Source organism: Aethalodelphis obliquidens, unplaced genomic scaffold (assembly GCF_003676395.1).
Source record: "Aethalodelphis obliquidens isolate GAN/ISIS:26980383/991018 unplaced genomic scaffold, ASM367639v1 scaffold55, whole genome shotgun sequence".
Lineage (NCBI taxonomy): Eukaryota > Metazoa > Chordata > Mammalia > Artiodactyla > Delphinidae > Aethalodelphis > Aethalodelphis obliquidens.
In genome coordinates this window covers 10408991-10427663 of record NW_020837999.1, presented here as the reverse complement: position 1 = coordinate 10427663, position 18673 = coordinate 10408991, and the positions used below count along the sequence as shown (strand labels likewise).

At 34.1% G+C, this 18673-nt stretch overlaps 1 protein-coding gene across 3 annotated transcripts in view; it reads right to left on the bottom strand.

The window, feature by feature from the left end:
* Positions 1 to 272: 272 nt before the first annotated feature.
* The window catches only part of KIFAP3 (kinesin associated protein 3), a 158072-nt gene continuing 139671 nt past the window's right edge, over positions 273 to 18673 (bottom strand). For 2 of the 3 annotated variants that reach the window (XM_027086349.1, XM_027086351.1), the window contains one exon: positions 273 to 737. In XM_027086349.1, the coding sequence (XP_026942150.1) occupies positions 629 to 737 (109 nt within the window). In that variant the 3' untranslated portion in view covers positions 273 to 628. Of the gene's footprint in view, positions 738 to 4703; positions 4773 to 18673 lie in introns of all 3 variants that reach the window. The other variant, XM_027086350.1, reaches the window with a different exon arrangement.

The following is an 18673-nucleotide window of genomic DNA, read 5'->3' as shown; positions in this document are numbered from 1 at the left end:
GCTGAAGAAACTCTACTCACATATAACATAATTATGGCATATGTTCCACTGTTAATCAAAAAATCATAGTTAATAACTTTGGGAAGCAACGTTTCAGGCACATGGCATGAAATAAAAAGGTGATACTCTTTTTATAAATTTTAAAGGTAGCATATATCACGTGAAATACTTAAGAGTTTATAAGGGGAAAAAAAGGACAGGAAAAAAAAATTATATGCACTCTACATAAGCATGTAACTCCTAATAAAACACATTAAATAGAAACACATGACTTTTGCTAATTCATTTGTACTTTATGCTTTTTAATAGAAATTAAATTAGTCAATTAATGTACATAATGTAGTGTTTGTTTTCCAGTCTAGTTGCTTTTCAGCATTCACTTTTGAGTCTCATGGTAAATATTATTCGGCATCAGGATGTGGTTTGATGAGTGAACAGTGTCAAGCATCAACTGTACTTAACACAGGACGGAAGGGGTCGAAGTTAACCTGCAGCTAACAGTATGGAAAAGTAAAAAGAAACACAGACCCGCAATAGTATCAACATGCATTATTAGGCCAAGATTCAAAGTTAACCCAACCCACACAGATCTCTTCTAAGCTGAGAGCACAGATGGAGAGGGATGACTTTATCGAGATCCATAGCCATAGCAGTAAGGTTCATCAGGGCGGAATCCATAAGCTGTGGCAGGGCGTCCAAGAATGCCAACCGATTGGCCAAAGCCATCCATTCCAAGGCTAAAAAGAGAAAAAAGGAATAATCTATTATATTTTTCATTCCAATGCAGGTCAAAGAAGAGGCCTGGTACTTTATACCTCCAAAATTCTCTTCCTAGCAGCAAAAGTGACTTATGTGGCTGGCTATCATTAACTTTTTTTCTTCTTTAAATTACTGTAGTCATAAAAATGTGTTTAATAAATATTTAATTCTAATAACTTCTGTTAAAAATGTTGAAAACCTCTGTCATCAGGTACCATTCAAGACAAAGAGAAAGAGAGATCAGAAACGTTTTAATGAATTACACTCATACATGGCGTTTATGCCAGAATGTGAAAATATTTTACATGTTAGCAACTATCAGTAATACACTGCTAGGGAATGATAAAATTAAAACTGTAGTAAAGTGAGTTTTGTTATTTATAATAAGATCTCTATTTCATAGGATTAATCCACTATTAGTAAGGACATGCAATTGAGTTTTAGCAGTAAACTCTCACTTGAGCCAAATCATACCATAAGCCTATGACTAAAAGAAGACAAAGAATTTTACAAAATTTGAAAGTTAACCAGATTTGATATGCAAATTCTTCTTCTGACTCCTCAATGCAAAAAAATTACTAAATAGTACATGTTTTGAGTTACAGCAAGCAAATTATAAATTTTGGATTACAAATTTATAATTATAAATTTATAAATGATAAATTTATTCTATGGAAATAACAGAAGCCCAAAGATAACCTTCAGAGTTAAAAAGGTGGATTGAAACACAGATAAACTGATGTTACTTTAAAAATTCTTCTTTCATCTATTAATACATTTAGAAGAAAAAGTACTTTTAAAGAGTCAGAGAATTATTAAACACTTAGCGAAATGACAAGATATTATTTTGCCAGGCAAATATGGCAGCTATAACATGCTCATGCATAGCGCATGCAGTGAATGCTAGTGAGCTTATTTCCAATCAAAAGAAATTATTTATAACCCAGAAATGTAAGCTTTGAAAAAAATGAATATATTTAAATGATTTAAGATTATTCCAGATAATGCTAGATGGAAAGATACTTTTCCCTTTATCAGCAAAATCTCAATATGATTAAAAAATATATTCATACAGGCACTGATTTCTTCTCACAACTCAAAGTGAGATTAAGTTAAAACACTTTAGAAGTAACGATTAAAATGTTAAGGTTTTAAATAATTTGTGTGTGTGTGTGTGTGTGTGTGTGTGTGTGTGTGTGTGTGTTGGAATAGGATTAAATACTAAAAGTAAAGGGCATATAATTCATGTGAATCTACCTCTTAGGGGAATGGAATTTCTGAAATATAAGGTTTAGGTTAGCATTTGTAGTGAATGATCCTGGACAAATCAAACTTTTGGGTTCCTTCTATATCAAAAACTGTGTCTGTAATTTCTAAAAGTTGTTTGAAAGTTTTAAGTCTGAATTTTATTTTGAAATGGCAAAATACAAGTATGCTTTTCCTACTTTGGTCCCATGGAAAGAAAGATTAAATTTTCTGATGAAGGGAAATATTACTCTAGAGGTAGCTTTAAAGATGTTTTAGAAATTAATGGAGCCCACGACTAAGACACACCTGTATCAGTTTAAAATTAGAGGAAAAGTTGGCCATTGAAAAATTTTCTGTTGAAGCACTAAGGCTAACAAATACTCATGTATCTAAACAACTCTCAGTTATATAAAGGATGACTATAGAGCTTGTGGATTTCAGCTCCTTCCTTTTTCAGCTTTCTACTTATTACCTGCCTTCAGCCACTCTTTACATGTTTTAGCATCTCTTCTGAGGCTGAATAGCAGCAGACTTCGGTAAAACTCAAGTTAATTTTGTCTTTGTTTATTAATCTAGGGGCTGTGGTGAGATCTCTTTTAAGAACTTGGAAACAAGAGGCATATGGTTGATCAGTGAAGAAATATGCGAAAGTACCTTCAAAACAGAACATCTCACAGAGGAACAATATGACTGTAATTCTACCTAAAAGAAGATGACGGTACTGAGAAGGGTGTCTGTCAGCCATGTTGGCACAGAACAAGGAGCTCCTCAGAGGCAATGCTGTAGTGGAACCAACCCAAGCAATCCCTTGGGGTGACCTATAACACCATCAGGAATATATGACCTTTTTGGCAGGCTTGTCCTCATTGAGGAAGGGGCATTAACAAAGGTTCTGAGTCTAAAGTTATTACACATTCAAACTGCAAAACTTTTTAATTTCTATGACCAATAAACAAATTTCTGATTACTGTTTTCTCATATGGCTTGCCAACAGGGTAAAGAATAAACTTAAGACATATCTGATCTGCCTGCTGGTTATACTTTCATTGTAAATTGACAAATGGATTTTTAAAAAATATGTTAGCCACAATTTTTGGTAAGAATATGCATCCCCAAGTCAGTGAAAGTAAGACCAAATCTTGAACACTGTTGAGTTTGAGTTTTCTGAGCCTGCAGGTTTACTGCAATAAACTTCTATTTATGCACTCAATAGTTAACCCAGAGACTTCTGTATTACAATGTAAAAACCAAATTTTTGTGAACTTCCATAAATATCATATGGGGAAATTTTTCAAATAGGAGAATTTGAGACCAACTCTTAAAATGAGCTTTTCTGGAATTATCCATCATGTATCATAGATCAAATCGCTGTTTAAAGAATATGTGAAACATTATGACCAGTGTGGGTACTCTGGTGGTACTCTAAGTTCTATATCCTTTTGTATCATGAAAGATCAACCATATCCCTACAATTAATATCTTTTAAATAAAATTCACTCTGATACAGAATAGTTTGATTCTTTAGTCTCTCATTTGGTTCTAATATAGTGAGGAAATTGGACTTTTCAGGCTGTTAAAACCTGGAGATAGATATTCTTCTGGGACATGTGAACTCTTACTCTACTTTCTCCCTTGGGATAAGGAAGTAGCCTTGTTAATGCTGAATCTGGTTCAAACCAGGAGAGCCTAATGTAAGTTTTCCCAACAGAAGCAGATGGATTATATAAATTCTTCTGGAAGGGGACAGAAACGTGAATATAAAAGGAAGTATCACAGCAAAAATTGTCCTTTCCTGATCCACTAAGACTTGACTTAAGAGTACACAGTATTAAAGCCACTTGCATGCCCTCAACAGGGACCCTCAGAACCAACAGAAACTAAGTTGTGATATGCTGTACCTGCGCGTGCCCTGTGTGACCATCCTGCTTCAGAGAAGAGTTTGTATATTTGGCTATTTATATTGGAATTTAATCCAACACTGCATGTGTGTCTCCATACGCACATATTCTCTTCCTGGTACTCCTAAACTATATAAAAAAGCTGTGTGTCCCTTTCGAGTAGAATATGCTACTACTAGACCACTTTTTCTTTACAAGACTAATTATGTAGCGTCATTTAACCTTTATCCTCAATGTCTAGATATATTTTGGACCTTTAAATTAGAAAAATACCAAAATGCAATACTGCTTCTTGAAAATATATAATTCTAGTCTAAAGAAAATGGTCACTGTTTGTTGTGAAAAGACAACTAGGAAAGGTAAGGCCCCCAAATCCATCTGCCATTAACTTTTATGTCCTAAGAACAATGATTTTGGGGTACTTAGAAAAAATGACAAATTCTTTATAAGTAAAAAATATATATTTAAAATTCAACAACAAATATAAAACCACACCTAGGTTTTATTTTTAAACAAACATTTAGAAATCTAATTAGCATTCAGCAAGCAGAAGACTAAGTTTTCTGTAATATTTACAAGGCTTCAAACAAATTTTCAACATCATTCATTAGAATTCTAAACTTGAGATGATTCAGAGAAGGGTGAAAAAAAGAAATCCAGACATGACAAGTGATGCTTCACATGCAGCATATTACAAAGGGAATGGCAGCCAGTAAGGAATCCTAGGCACTCCGAGGCTCTGATTAAACTTCTGTGTCAGAATTGACATTCCTGTAGAAAGGAAAGAAAATCACCTACCTCTGGCTGTTTGTGAGGCTTAATTAGTGCATATTTGTAAAGCCCTTTGAAATCCTTGGGTGAAAAGTGCTGCATAAGTCAAAAGTATTATCATTATTTTATTAAAGTTAGATAAAAGCAATACAAGTCTTTTTCTTCTTTGAAATTTCCAGGTCAGCAAAATGAATGCAAAGCACATAATGAATATATTAGTGAATAACACAGGGAAAAAAAAAAGGATACATTCAAGCCAAGTTCTCTTTTCATAGGCTCATAGAATCTTTGACTTGGAAACATTTTTAGAAATACTCTAGTGTACCCTTTCATTCACAACATCCTTGACAGGGTCTATACAGCTCTTGTCATAACACCTCCATAACTCTACATTGTCAAGGCAGTTCGTTCCTTCTACAGACTTACCAAACTATGAGAAAGTTCTTCATTAACACCCATCTGAAATCTGGTTCTATGAGTCCTAGAATTACCTTCTCAAACCATACAAGAAGTCTAATTATTCCTTAATATGACTATTTCACAACTCTCATTTAATCAATCCTCATGACATGGTCTCTAAAATCATTTGTTTTCTAAAGTATTTCAATTTTTTCAGTATTAACATTAAAATAAAGAAGCTGAAAACAATGTGGTACTTATGATATGGTCTGAAACCAGTACAGAAGATAAAAACGAGATCCCATTTCTGACTCTCTGCTAATGTAGGCCAAAACTGTGTTGATCCTGAACAAAATTTTTAAGGAGTCATTATCACAAAATGGCTTACATTGACTGTATATGTGTGTGTATAGTTGTGTGTGTATATACATACAGACACACATGAAATTTATAACTTACAACTACCATGTTGAATTTCATCTTTTTAGCTTGGGTCTTTCTTTGGGGATTCTATTCTCCCTACGACAAAATCCTTTATGACAATATACTTACAAGTAGGGAACAATGACACTTATTAACTACCTATCTTTGTGATCCATAAGATAATACTGAAGGCTGGAATTCTTTTGGGATCGTTAAGTCAAAGGACCTAACATTTTTTGGAGGATACAGCTCCAGGACATTATAACACTGCATGAAATAATTTAGTAACAGTCTCCTAGAACAGTTCATTCTTTTTATTAATTACTCCAATATACTGATCATAGAACCAAAATCAGTATGTTTATCTTCCTTTCCAACTAGGTTATAAATTTATCATCAGAGTAATTTCAGCTTAAGTATGATTTGTCATGGGAAATTTAGGTCTACGTAATAGTGATCTTTTGTACATCCATCCACCCATCCATTCAAATAGTACATGACTTTCTACAATGTGTTAAGTATAGTGTTGGAAGTCAATGTCAAAAAAAAAGATGTGTTGCTTGGAAGGCGATAATAAACAAGACATGGTCCCTGACCATGGATTGGAGGCAACTAATACGGAACAAAATTCTGATAATAATGTGTTGTATTACCCTAGTACATTTATAAATTACTACAGAGTAGAATAGGACCAAATAAAATAATGTGAGAGTATATTAGAGATATGTACAAATTGTTACAGAAGGATCTCAAGAACTAGAAAGCCTTTATAGAAGATGCTTTGATTTTAATGTATCTGTCACTTCCTGACATTATATTTTATTTTTTGTCTTCATTTCCTATTAGATTGTAAGCACCATGAATGGTAAGGACTATCTTATTCATTGCTATATCACCAGCATCTAGTGCTGTATCTGACATGGCGTGGGATTTCAAAAAGTGTTTGATTGCATGAATGGATGAATCTTAAAGGACAAGTAGGATTTCACATGTGGAGATAGAGAGATAATTCCTGATGGTGTGGCAGCCTGAGCAAGAGAAAGGGCTGAAGAAGAGCAAATGATTTGTTATGGTCAAAGTCTTAGGTTTGCAATGTAAGCAGTAGCAGAAGATAAAGCTAGAAAGGGAGGTCAGGACTAGATTTTAAAAGCTCTTCACATGCCATACTAAGAACCACATACTTTTGGAGAGCTGTCAGTGTTTTTAAGAAGGGGACCAAGAACAACTTACTTCTGTGTTTCAAAAAGATAATTGGGGAACAAGGGGTTGAGAGGCAAAAGGATGGGGAACATTTAAGAATATTATGGCTGTCCATATGTGAAGTAATGCGAGTCTGTAGAGGCACTGGCAGAACTAACAATGATCAAATATGCTACATTTCATGACAAAAAATGGTATCTTTTCTCTTTTGAAATGGAGTTTTAAGTTATACATTTACTATTTGGGAACTGAGAATGAAGAGAAAGAACTTCAAAACTGGCCAAAAATTTGAGGTTATAGTTAACTGGAATGAAACAATTTTTGCCCCTTTAATATGGGGATATGTTTCATCAAATAAATAAGAGGCTGTAGTATTCCATGTAGATGAAATCAAACTGTAGAAGTAGTTTGTCCCTGTACTGAACAGGAAGAGATGGGCTATTCTGGCAGAAGAGACCATTTTTTCTTGAAATTCATATATAGCAATAAGAGAAGTCTGGATTGACTGACATAATGCCTATAAAATCATACCTAACATTTGTATAGTGACGTATTACTAAATCAAGATCTAAATGTTTGCAATTTAGAGATCCACCGCTAGATGGAGAGCTTGTTTTATCACCGAGTACCGTACTTTTACAAAGTTTTAAAGCAAGCTTTATCAAATTTAAACTTCTCAGCATATTTAACATTGATGGAATGTGGTTTCCATTGCTTTTTCATATAATCGATGTCTTTATATATGTGAAACAATTTAGAGTTAAATAGGAATCACTATCATTCATATGCAAAAAAGCTTTGTGAATGTGGAGGCGTATAAAAATGAGAGAAGATGCTGATTGTCTTGGACACTGAAAAATGTAATGAACTTGCATGTTAAAGTACTACTATTATAGGAAAACTTCTAAAATTTTCATTGAACCTGTCAATAGCATCTTGTTTCTATAAATTTAAATGTAATAATATATATTTTAGGTTGCTCAAAAGTGTTACTGATTGCTTTTGACTTGAGCCTTTGTATTATAGAGAAAATGCGCAGAGTGAAGCAGTCTTTTAATGAGTTTCACCAATATGTATTAAGTTTAGCTGTCATTTTCCATTTAGTTTTCTTTTACTCTTAATCTTTTATATGCATGGTTATCAATTTTAAAGAATCATTTTTAGTGAAAACAAACTAAGTAACATTTTCTTCAAAATTATAAATGATAGGAGTAGTGGGAGGTTGTATTTAATGTACTCATCTGGAACTTATTAAAAAAATTTTTTTGAAAAAGACATCTGTCAGTTCTAAGGGGAAAATACCATCTTGGGGACAAATCCTTTCAATTTAGTTACTATACTGAGATGCTTCAGATAAAAACTAATTTGTACTAATGATGGAGGAAGCATGTGTAAAATAGTCACTGATTTATTCCAAATGGAAAGAAATTCCATTTCACTGACGCTCTTCTAATACCATTCAATTTACACTTATTATACATCTTAATCTGTTATTTAACCCATCTCCAGAGCCTATTTTAATGATTATATTTTTTTATGTGGAGATGTTACAGTTGGTACTTTTTCATATTATATCATCTTTGGATTAAGTCTTCTATCCCTTTTTATTATTTTTTTTTAATTTATAGTCTCACTGAGATTCTTCTATTAACTCCAGTTCTTGGGCATCCTTACTCTTTTACTGTTGCCTCTGACAATTCTTCTTCATGACGGTCCCTTTCTTCACAAGCTTAGTCATTTTTTTCTTTTTTGCCTGTCTGCTGGCCCTTGAGCTTCGAGATACTTCTACAGAGAGGTTCTGTATTTGTTTATAATATACCAAGGTCCTGGAATTTCACTGTCCTGAAGCCATTTTAATGATAATTTCTTGACTTGGGGTTTCCTGAATTAAATGTATAGTATAAATTCTGACCCCATGCGTGTTCATGAAGCAAGCATATGATTCCTGTTCCTCATGGGTGACTATCCTCCTCTTCTAGGGTCTTAGGGCAGAAGACAAGTTTTAGCCACTTCTCTGGGCTGGTGAATTAAAATCATCTAGTCCTCTTTTCAACTGATGAGAAAAAGGCATCCCTTTGAAGTTCCAGGCTCTATATAGGGAATTCAGCTCTATCTTCCTATACCATATAACCTATACCTAGTTCAATATTCTTGTGGTGGTTCTTTTGTGTTTGTGTGTCACTTGGGGTTATATTTTGTCCACCCTTTCTATATCTATACAGGAGGGGGCCCTTCCAAGTCAGGTCAGTCTACCATCTTGCTGGAGTCCCTTCTATTCTACTCTTATTAATCTGCTTTGCACATCTAAGGAAAGAATTTATAAACCTTGTATTCCTGTGACTCAAAATTGGCTTTCTTGAACAGAACAATGACTTGAAAGAAATAACTGGAGCCATTAGAAGATTTTTTTTCCTTATTTGTAGCAATTAACAGAAAAAATACTCTAATAGGTGCCTAATAGAAGCCATCAGATGTGATGATGCTGAAGTGAATATTTACTGAAACTTATAATGGTCTCAAAATTTTTATAGCAATCTTTTAATGAAAGTATACCATCTTGTCATCTTTAGCTTGCATTTCTTCAATTAAGTACAAGGACTTCTTGAAATTAGCAGTTCTATAATATCAAGGAATGCCTCAGTTCACACCACCAAATGTTAAGGGAACTTGCTGAGCTGCTTAACTAACCCCTAGGTCAATAAACTTAGTCATTAGCACCTCTTTTAAATAATTGTTTGTCTGTTACTGGTTCAACATTTATATAGCCTGTCATAATACTTTGGTTTTTTAAGGTACAAAAATTACTGCTGTAGGTTTAAAGTAGAGAGTTTAAGTAGCGATGTTTTCACAGTGATAGTTTAACCATACTGTCTGGTACTGAGTGAGTTAAAGTCTGAACACCACAGCTAATTACTATGTAATGCTAACCTTAGTTGCTGGTTCATTTTGAGACTCTTTAAAATATGAACTGTGTATTTTACCCCTATGCACTCTCTTAATGATTTGTTTTTTTAGACTGAAATCACTTCCAGCCATCAGTTAGACTCTTGGTCTCTACATATGCACTTCTCCAAGCACAAATATTTCTTTTTCCTATTGGTCTGCCAGCTCTGTCAGAGCAAATTTCACTTTAAACTAAATGCTATGATACTTAAAACCTCTTGGATTACTCAGGCTGCTAGTGTGATCTATGACCTTCCAAGAATGACAGCTGAACTTTCCAATTTGCTTATACTGCTTGGGGAACTAAAAGCACATGCCAAAGAGGAAAATGTTTCTGATGTTGAACAGAGAGGAGAGTTCTTGCTGGAGGTGGGAGCAGGAGACTATTAATACTGAAAAATACTAATAAGAAATGAAAAGAAACTAAACATGCTGTAAAGTCTAAGAGCTCGAGCATAATTCAAAAGTTAATGCTAGCATTAAAAACTTTTTAGTCCAGTTAAAATATGAATAATGACCTTCAGTTACTGAAATTTAAACACCAACCAGAATCTTAGAATGATAATGCACTATCAAAATGAACAAGTTCAAGAGATGGAATAGAACCTAAAATTATCACAAGTACTATACATAATGGGCTATATCAACTCCCCATCATTCTTTATAAAGCAGACAGAAATCTGACATATGGATATAATCAAAGAGGTAATACCACTATCTAACATGCATGCTACCCCTACTGACATATCAGTCTCTTGTAAATTAAAAATTAATGTTAAGCTTCTGTTAAAACCTTGTCCGACGTCCTTAAATAATACGGTTTGGAATATTTTTATATCGCTTTGAAACTTTTTCTTTTACTACATTTCATAAGAGGTATATAAATGTTAGTTGTAAAAAAAATCTCAAAAATCTTATCAAGCTTATTAAGCTTATTAAGCTTAATCTTATAAGCTTAATGTAAAGTTTCCAATTTATGCCCTAGTCTACTTATTCATTTATTTGTCTCAATAATTTTTAGGCTAAATAGCCTGCAAATTACCTTTGGCGGATAAAAATCAAGTGGTGATTGATAAGGACCTTTTATGTAGCTAAATCAGACTAAGTAATATTTTTCTAAAATTGAGGGCACAAGTATGGATAATAGAAACTATATTTAAACAAATTAAAAGTGCATGTTTTTAAGTAGCTAAGCATCAAAGTTTGAAAGTTCGATTCTAAAATAAGTTTATAATATCAAATATACAACAGGCATTTCCTTGTATTATTATGATACTTTATTCTTTTAATAAAAAATTTAAATTGAATGATTCTTTAAATTCTATAGCGCTTTACAATTTTCAAGTTTTACACACATGATTTCATATAATCCAATAAAACCACTTTTTCCCCCCTTTACCCCATCTTGTCACTCCCCTTTCCCTCTCCTCACTGGTAACCACTAGTTTGTTGTCTATATCTGTGAGTCTGCTTTTTTGTTTTATTCACTAATTTGCTGTATTTTTTAGATTCCACATATGTGATATCATATAGTATTTGCTTTCTGTGTCTGACTTATTTCACTTAGCATAATTAAAACATCTATGTTGGGCAGTGTTATATAGATACTTTCAGCCTTCAGTAATTTCAGTAATCAATACAGGTCAGATAAATATTTAATAGTTATTTAGTATCCTCTAGAGCACTTAGGATCTCCATATACTACGTAATACACCAGCAATGCATTTAGCACTAGAAGAACAGTTACTAAAGTAAATCTCTACTCTTAAATTTCATAAACTCTCTTGGCCCTTGATAATGTATTTATTATATTATAGGTCTGTACAAAAAAAGGTAAATTCATTTTCTACTTAGGTCTAAGGCTAATTTTAGATTGCCAAGACACAAACTGATTGAAGTCATCCTGATCAACCAGACTGCAGTCTTCTGATGATGAAACAAGGTATTTCTAACAGTTTCTTCATAGAATGGGGCTAAGCACCTTTTGCACACACTGCATTGACACCAAGCAAATTCCGTGTAGACTTCAATGCAGAAGTATATGATTCTAACAATTACTTTTCTGACTTCGCCCTATTACCATATTTTAAAATTATTATTTTTAAAGCAACATAAGGAAACATACTTTTTTTTTCCTTTATCACTGATGTACAAGGGCATTTTTCTCCCTTAATTTAAGGACTAGTAATTATGTTTACAAATTCAGCTACACTAACTTAAGTATGAACTTATCAACAACTCCTGCATTTTATTAAAGTTAGTGGGGTGCAATGACCTCAAAACCAGAATATCTGGATATAATTTATGTCTCTACTGATATAACTCGTCTCCGTCTAAATCTGTAACTTTCTTTGTCATGATTTCTTTTTTTTTTTTTTTTGGTAAAGTAAGAATAATGGCTATCCCTTTTAACATCTCTCTGCCTTGAGATTATTATATTTCCAGGTCTTTTACAAGAACAGTACAAAGACTCTTGTAGTATGTACTTGGTGTTATTGTTATGACATATGAAAATGATAGAGGCTTCCCTAGAAAATACTTAAGAAATGCTGGCTCCTGCCATATAATCTAGACTGTTAAGAGATACTCTATCATACTTGGCATGCTTCTTACACATGCTTTCTGTTTGCCTTTACAGGGCTCTTACATAATTCATAGAGATTTATGCCTACACATAGGCAACTAACTGTTGTTGCACTAAAATAATGCCATGGCCAATCATATCTTCCTTTACCATAGTGAGACTGGACTGCTTGTATAAATAAAATTATTCAATCAAAACCCTTCAGATTCTATGTCAAGATAGATGCAAACGATACAACACCTTTAGGGATGAATAATACTGGGAAAGTCTCTTTACATGCTTTTTCATCTTATTTTATATTCAGGGACTTTATTTTGAAAGTAGTAAATCAAGGGTAAGGTTTTTAGTTATTTCACACAAATCATCACTTCCCACACTGCATACATTCCTGCACTTAGGTTTAATGTTGTAGTGTTGGCTTTTCTTTGAAAAGGGCACAGGGTCACAGAAGTGTTTAGGGTGGGGTATCTTCATTCTGTGATGTTCACTGTCTTGGGGTGGTGCCAATCTGACAATACAGGACACATAAGCAGAGCTGGGTAACCATGAGGAGAATTCTTCAGGGAGACGGGAATGCACTATACATTTTTTAAATTAAAGGCAGTGTAGGGTTTTAAGCAGTATTTCCAACTAGCACATAGGTATATCTATATTAATTACTTCAAGTATGCAGGACAAGGAAAGATTACAAATTGATTTAAAATGACTAGGGTGCACACTTGCTGATGGCAAATAGTACTTCTCTCCCTCAGATTTTAGAAGAAAAAGGCAAAATTCAACTGTAGGATATTGACATAGTTTCTGTTTTCCCCTTAGTATATACAGAGAATGAGCTGAACTATAATAGCCCAATATTTATAAAGTCCTTAAAACCCAGAAACCTTTTTAAAAAACTTTTTGAGACTTTTAAGAACTCCTGCTTATTTGCCACCTCAAAAGAGATCTCCACATGAAGTTTAAGTACCCATGTAAATATAGCTTTGTGGGGTTTCTTGTATCAATTTAAGTTACAGTTGCAATTTAAAAATTTACTTGCCTAACTATGTTCATAGGAGCCTCCTCCCATCCTTTCACATTTGAGGGGCGCTAAATTAGCCACTGAAAAAGGAATCCGGATTCCTTTTCAAGATTGTTTTGCCTTTTAATTTCTGACAGGCCAATACGAAGGTGCTTTGTTTTTGGCTGGAAAAACCTGAAATGGAAAGAATTTCTGAAAAAGTGGGATGTATCAACTTAAGATAAAGCTAAACAAAGAAAGTAGGCTTAAAAATATATTAAAGTATGGTATATTATTTGAGATAGAATGCTGACTTATGTCCACAAAAGAGATGATATTCAGAAAATCATTAATTATGCTCCTCTCTATAAGTCTATTCAAAAGACTAATTACTTAAAATGTTTAACTTTGATTACAGGCACAAGAAACCATTTGTTGATCGTGCCTCTCTAGTCTGAAATGTGTAGCTTTTATGTAAAAAGCAACATAGCCATACATAGATTTTACACTCACCAATAATTAACTTTAATGATAAAAGTATAAAGTTTAGAAAAATACTAACCCTTCTTCTCAAATACAGAAACAAGGCCACATTTGAAAATAGATTCTATTACAGAATGCCGCATTTGCCTCTCTGAAGTAGGTCTGAGTTATATTTAGTTGGCAGAGGCGCTGAGTACTTACAAGATTACCAAGTGATTTGGGCTACTGCTGAAAGACTGCACATTGGCCTAAAATCCCTACAGGTAAAATCCACAGGATTATAGGTCATAATTAATCCCCTTAACTCCAGACTTCCTTTCCATTTCCATAACCCTCAATGGAGGTTTACTGCCTTTTTTAAAAAAATGAGAAAACCTAATGATTTTAACAAATCTAAAACCCTTTCAATTAAAAGTTTTGAGAATTCATCAACAGCTATGACATCAGCATTAAAAAACATTCAAGGACTAAAATGTTTTGTAACTTATTTCCTTGGGAATATCTATCTGCCTATCTACCTACCTACCTACCTACGTAAACCTTTGCTCATGAGATGGGATGCATCAGAACCCAACATTTAAATCAAACTCTTTGATACAATGTCTCTTCAAATCTCACAATTATTCAAATTATGTTTTGTAGGGCATTGATGTGTTTCTAAAGAGACATTCTATTACAAAGCTATGAAAAGCTACTGTCTGAACTAATCCCTCCAAAGTGCTTACTGTTATAATGAAGTAACTAAATTCTAGTGAATTACCAGACCATTAAAGATCAGTGTCAAAAACAAAAAAGTGTCTTATTAAACAGCCTATATAACTCAGGAGGTTGTATTTTAATAATAATGTGATTCTTTGTCAAATATTGCACTGCTTAGGTTAAAATGCAAAAATATGAATCTATAAATCTGTTTACTTTTTAATCTAAGAAAATTCATCACAGTGTCTTTTAAAATTATTTTTATTTTTTTTCTGGCTTTGAGATATAATTGACAAATACTATTGTCTTTAGATTATCTGATTTTTTCTTCTGTAAGAAAATGTTAAAGGTAGAATCTTTTGTAACAGAAGTTAACAAATTCAACACTCAAAATAGCATGCTCTTAAAAAAAAAGTGTCTATTTAAGACATTACGGCATTCTTCTCTAATGATTAATTTGTGTCCTCTAAAGATTAAGGACAAATCAAAAATGTTTAAGATGTTTATTTCATTGGGACACACATACACACACCCTTATTTAATCAAGGTGTGAGAATAACACAAAAGTTAGCAGGAACATGTTGAAGACCACTGATGTATAAAAACTGACACTGTACTTAGTATTAATTCCTTAATTATTTTTCTAAGCACGATAATACTATTACCTTTAAAGATGTTTTTAAAAAGTGATATAAAGAATAATAAATAGGATACTTTAAGTCATCTCAAAAAATTATATTTTGGGCTTCCCTGGAGGCGCAGTGGTTGAGAGTCCGCCTGCCGATGCAGGGGACACGGGTTCGTGCCCCGGTCAGGGAAGATCCCACATGCCGCAGAGCAGCTAGGCCTGTGAGCCATGGCCGCTGAACCTGCGCGTCCGGAGCTTGTGCTCCGCAACGGGAGAGGCCACAACTGTGAGAGGCCCGCGTACCGCAAAAAAAAAAAAAAAAAAAAAAAAAAAGTATATATAGTATTATGTGCTTGTATTATAAAATTGTTGGTAGGAGCCTATGCTATATAGGTAATTTTTTAGTAACCTACATAACATAAAAAACTGCCTTTTGAAGGGCCTAGCCGCTCCGCGGCATGTGGAATCTTCCCGGACCGGGGCACGAACCCGTGTCCCCTGCGTTGGCAGGTGGACTCTCAACCACTGCGCCACCAGAGAAGCCCTATATATACATCTTGATTATATAGTTAATAAATACTACACATTATACATTTGAAATGATCTGATTTACACTTTAAAAAGATCACAATGGTTACTATGGGGGAAAATGGATTGCAAGGGAAGGTAAATGCAGAAGCAGGGAAATTAATTTGGAGGCTATTTTGAATGGTTCAGGTGACAGATGATGGTGGCTTGGACTAGAGTACTAACGGTGGAAATGGAAAGAAAAGCCCAAATTTCAGACAGTCTAGAAATGAAAACAACAGGACTTGCAGATGGTTTGCACTGGGGAGAGTGGTAATGGTGAAGAAAAGGGAGGAACCAGGGAAGACTCCAAAGTTTATGGCTTGAACTACTGGATGGTGGTGACATTTACTGAGATGGAAGATTAGAGGAGGCACCTATTTGCATGTAGGAAATCAAAAGTTAAGTCTGATGATTTTATTAAACATTCAATTGAGTATGTTAAATAGTGAGAGGAATAAAGCTGGTGCTCAGAGGAGAGGCATCCGATAAAAATACAAGCCTTCAGATAGTATTTAATGCCATGGGATCTGGATGAAATCCTCTAGGTAGTGGGTGAAATTAGAAAAGAGGGCTCCCCAAAAGGATATGGATAGAGAACAGGGTTGAAGTCCTGAAGTAACCAGCATTTAAAGGTGAAAAGGAGGAGGAATATTCAGCAGAGAACAACACTGGGAAGGAATGGAGAAGATCTTAGGAGGAAAATTAAAAAAAACAGGGTATCTTGAGAGCTGAAAGAAGGGAGTTTCAAAAAGCAGGGCCTGGATATCTGTGTCCAACACTGCTGAGAGTTAAAGATGAGAAAGGTCCATGGATTTGGCAATATGAAGATTACTAGCGATTGTGACAAAACTGGAGAAATAGAAGAGTGAATGGGAGTCTTTTGAGATGCACTGTATGAAGAGAAATGAGAAATGGGTAGTAGCTGGAATGTGATTTTGGGGCAAAGAGAGTTTAACGTTGGAGATTCCACATTGTGTTTATATTCTGACAGGAACGATCTAGTAGAAGGGAAAAGAGCGGTGACATGAAAGAAGTCCTTAGGAAGGTAAGAAGGAATGGGGTTCCGAGCAAAATGAACCAACTGGACTTTGAAAAAAAGGGCACTTCCTTGCCTGTAACAGAGGGAAGAGAGTGAGGTGGGGTAAAAATAAGAGTAGAACACTGAGAGGTGGGGAGATAACTTGGGCAAGTTGCTTAACTCAATAAGCTTGGGTTTTCTTAATGTCTCCTTCCCTGAGCTGTTATGAAGATCAAATTAGATAAGGGATGTAATGATAGCAATTAGCATACTGCCTGGCACTCAGTAAATATATTTCAATAAATGCCAGCATTACTATTAATCAGCATATCTCAGTTTATAGACAGATTTGAAATCATTTTAGAGAATAATATTTCAAATTATACAATTAGAATAAAGATTGAGTCTGTACGGCATTGAAGCCTGCATTGTTTCTATTCCTTTCCAGTAATTTCATTTAAAACTGGACTGGACGGTTCATGTTACAGAAACAAACTCTTTGGAGCAGTTTCACTTACTTAAGATTTTTCTTTTTCTTTTTAAATAACAACAAAAACTTAAAAAAATATGTTTATTTTGTGCAGAAATTTTCTGTGGACTTTCATGTCCAGAATTTTGGATGGATTGTGGACTGTCTGATGCAGATTTAAAGTATTAGAAAAACAAAGAAGCAAACTTCGAACAGTCCCCACCACCCTCAGATACAGTATCTAAAACTGCTTTAGTTTCTACCATTTTTTGCCCACATGCAAACTTTCATGTTACAATTTAAGTACACATAGATAGGCTTATTTGAAAACACAATAATGCTAGGAGTACAAGCTATTGGGCCTCCCTGGTGGCACAGTGGTTGGGAGTCCGCCTGCCGATGCAGGGGACACGGGTTCGTGCCCCAGTCCGGGAGGATCCTGCATGCCGTGGAGCGGCTGGGCCCGTGAGCCATGGCTGCTGGGCCTGCGCGTCTGGAGCCTGTGCTCTGCTGCGGGAGAGGCCACAGCAGTGAGAGGCCAGCGTACCGCAAAAAAAAAAAAAAAAAAAAAAAAAAGTACAAGCTATAATTTTAAAGTTCAGCATTTCTACATTATACTAAATACCTTCTGAAAAGGCCTAGGGTAGTGCTGTACCTCCCCCTCTCCTAAAATTTTCAAGCCATTCTTTTCTTACCCTCCTTTCTTATTGGGGTAACTAAAAACTGACACTTTCCCCAAAATGGGTCCTCTGTTTTATCAGATCTGACTTTACTGCCCCCAAGTTAGAAATCTTATTCTGTGTTTCAATATATTTTCAGTTATTGTTTCTATGATAGTTGTCTAAATCAATGAATGGGTATTATGCACTGTCGATTTATCCCAACATTTTGATTTTTATGAAAATAGAAATAACTTATTTTGTGAAAACAGACAGCTATAAGATAGTAGTAACTGGCTTCAATGGTGAGAAAATAGAAGCTGATTTCTTTCTTTCATGTATTTTAGCATATTTCATATTTATGTATATTAATATGATCTATATCAACATATGTTAATAAAATATATTTATCAATGGCTATCGTCTAAAATGGCATTCTAAAAGTGAATTTCTTGACAGAGATAAGTTTAGTTGCCAACCACAAAATAAGATGGTAGTAAAGATAAAAGGTATAAGTGAAAAATAAATTTAACAACGTATATTAACTGAATCAAATAGTTAATGCTTCAACTGAGAGGTTTCATTGCAGTAAAAAATGAGATTTTATTGTATTTCAGTCTGAAGATGCATATATTTAATAGTGTATAAAATTCAGCTTGCTTAAATGTGATTTTGAATTTCCATTGATTTATTCAACAGATATTTATAATATTTCCAATATTTGTAAGGACCCATTTGGTAAGATGGTTCAGTGGATACTTATAATGATGTTCTTTTTACTTTAAGAATAGCTCTTACAACGTAGAGATCAAGTTTTTTGAAATCCTTTAAGTTCCTTTAAATACTATGAAATCTTCTCTGAAGTTGAAAGTGAAAAGTAATGTTCTGACTTATTAAATAAACTCAGTAAGTACAAATTTATGTT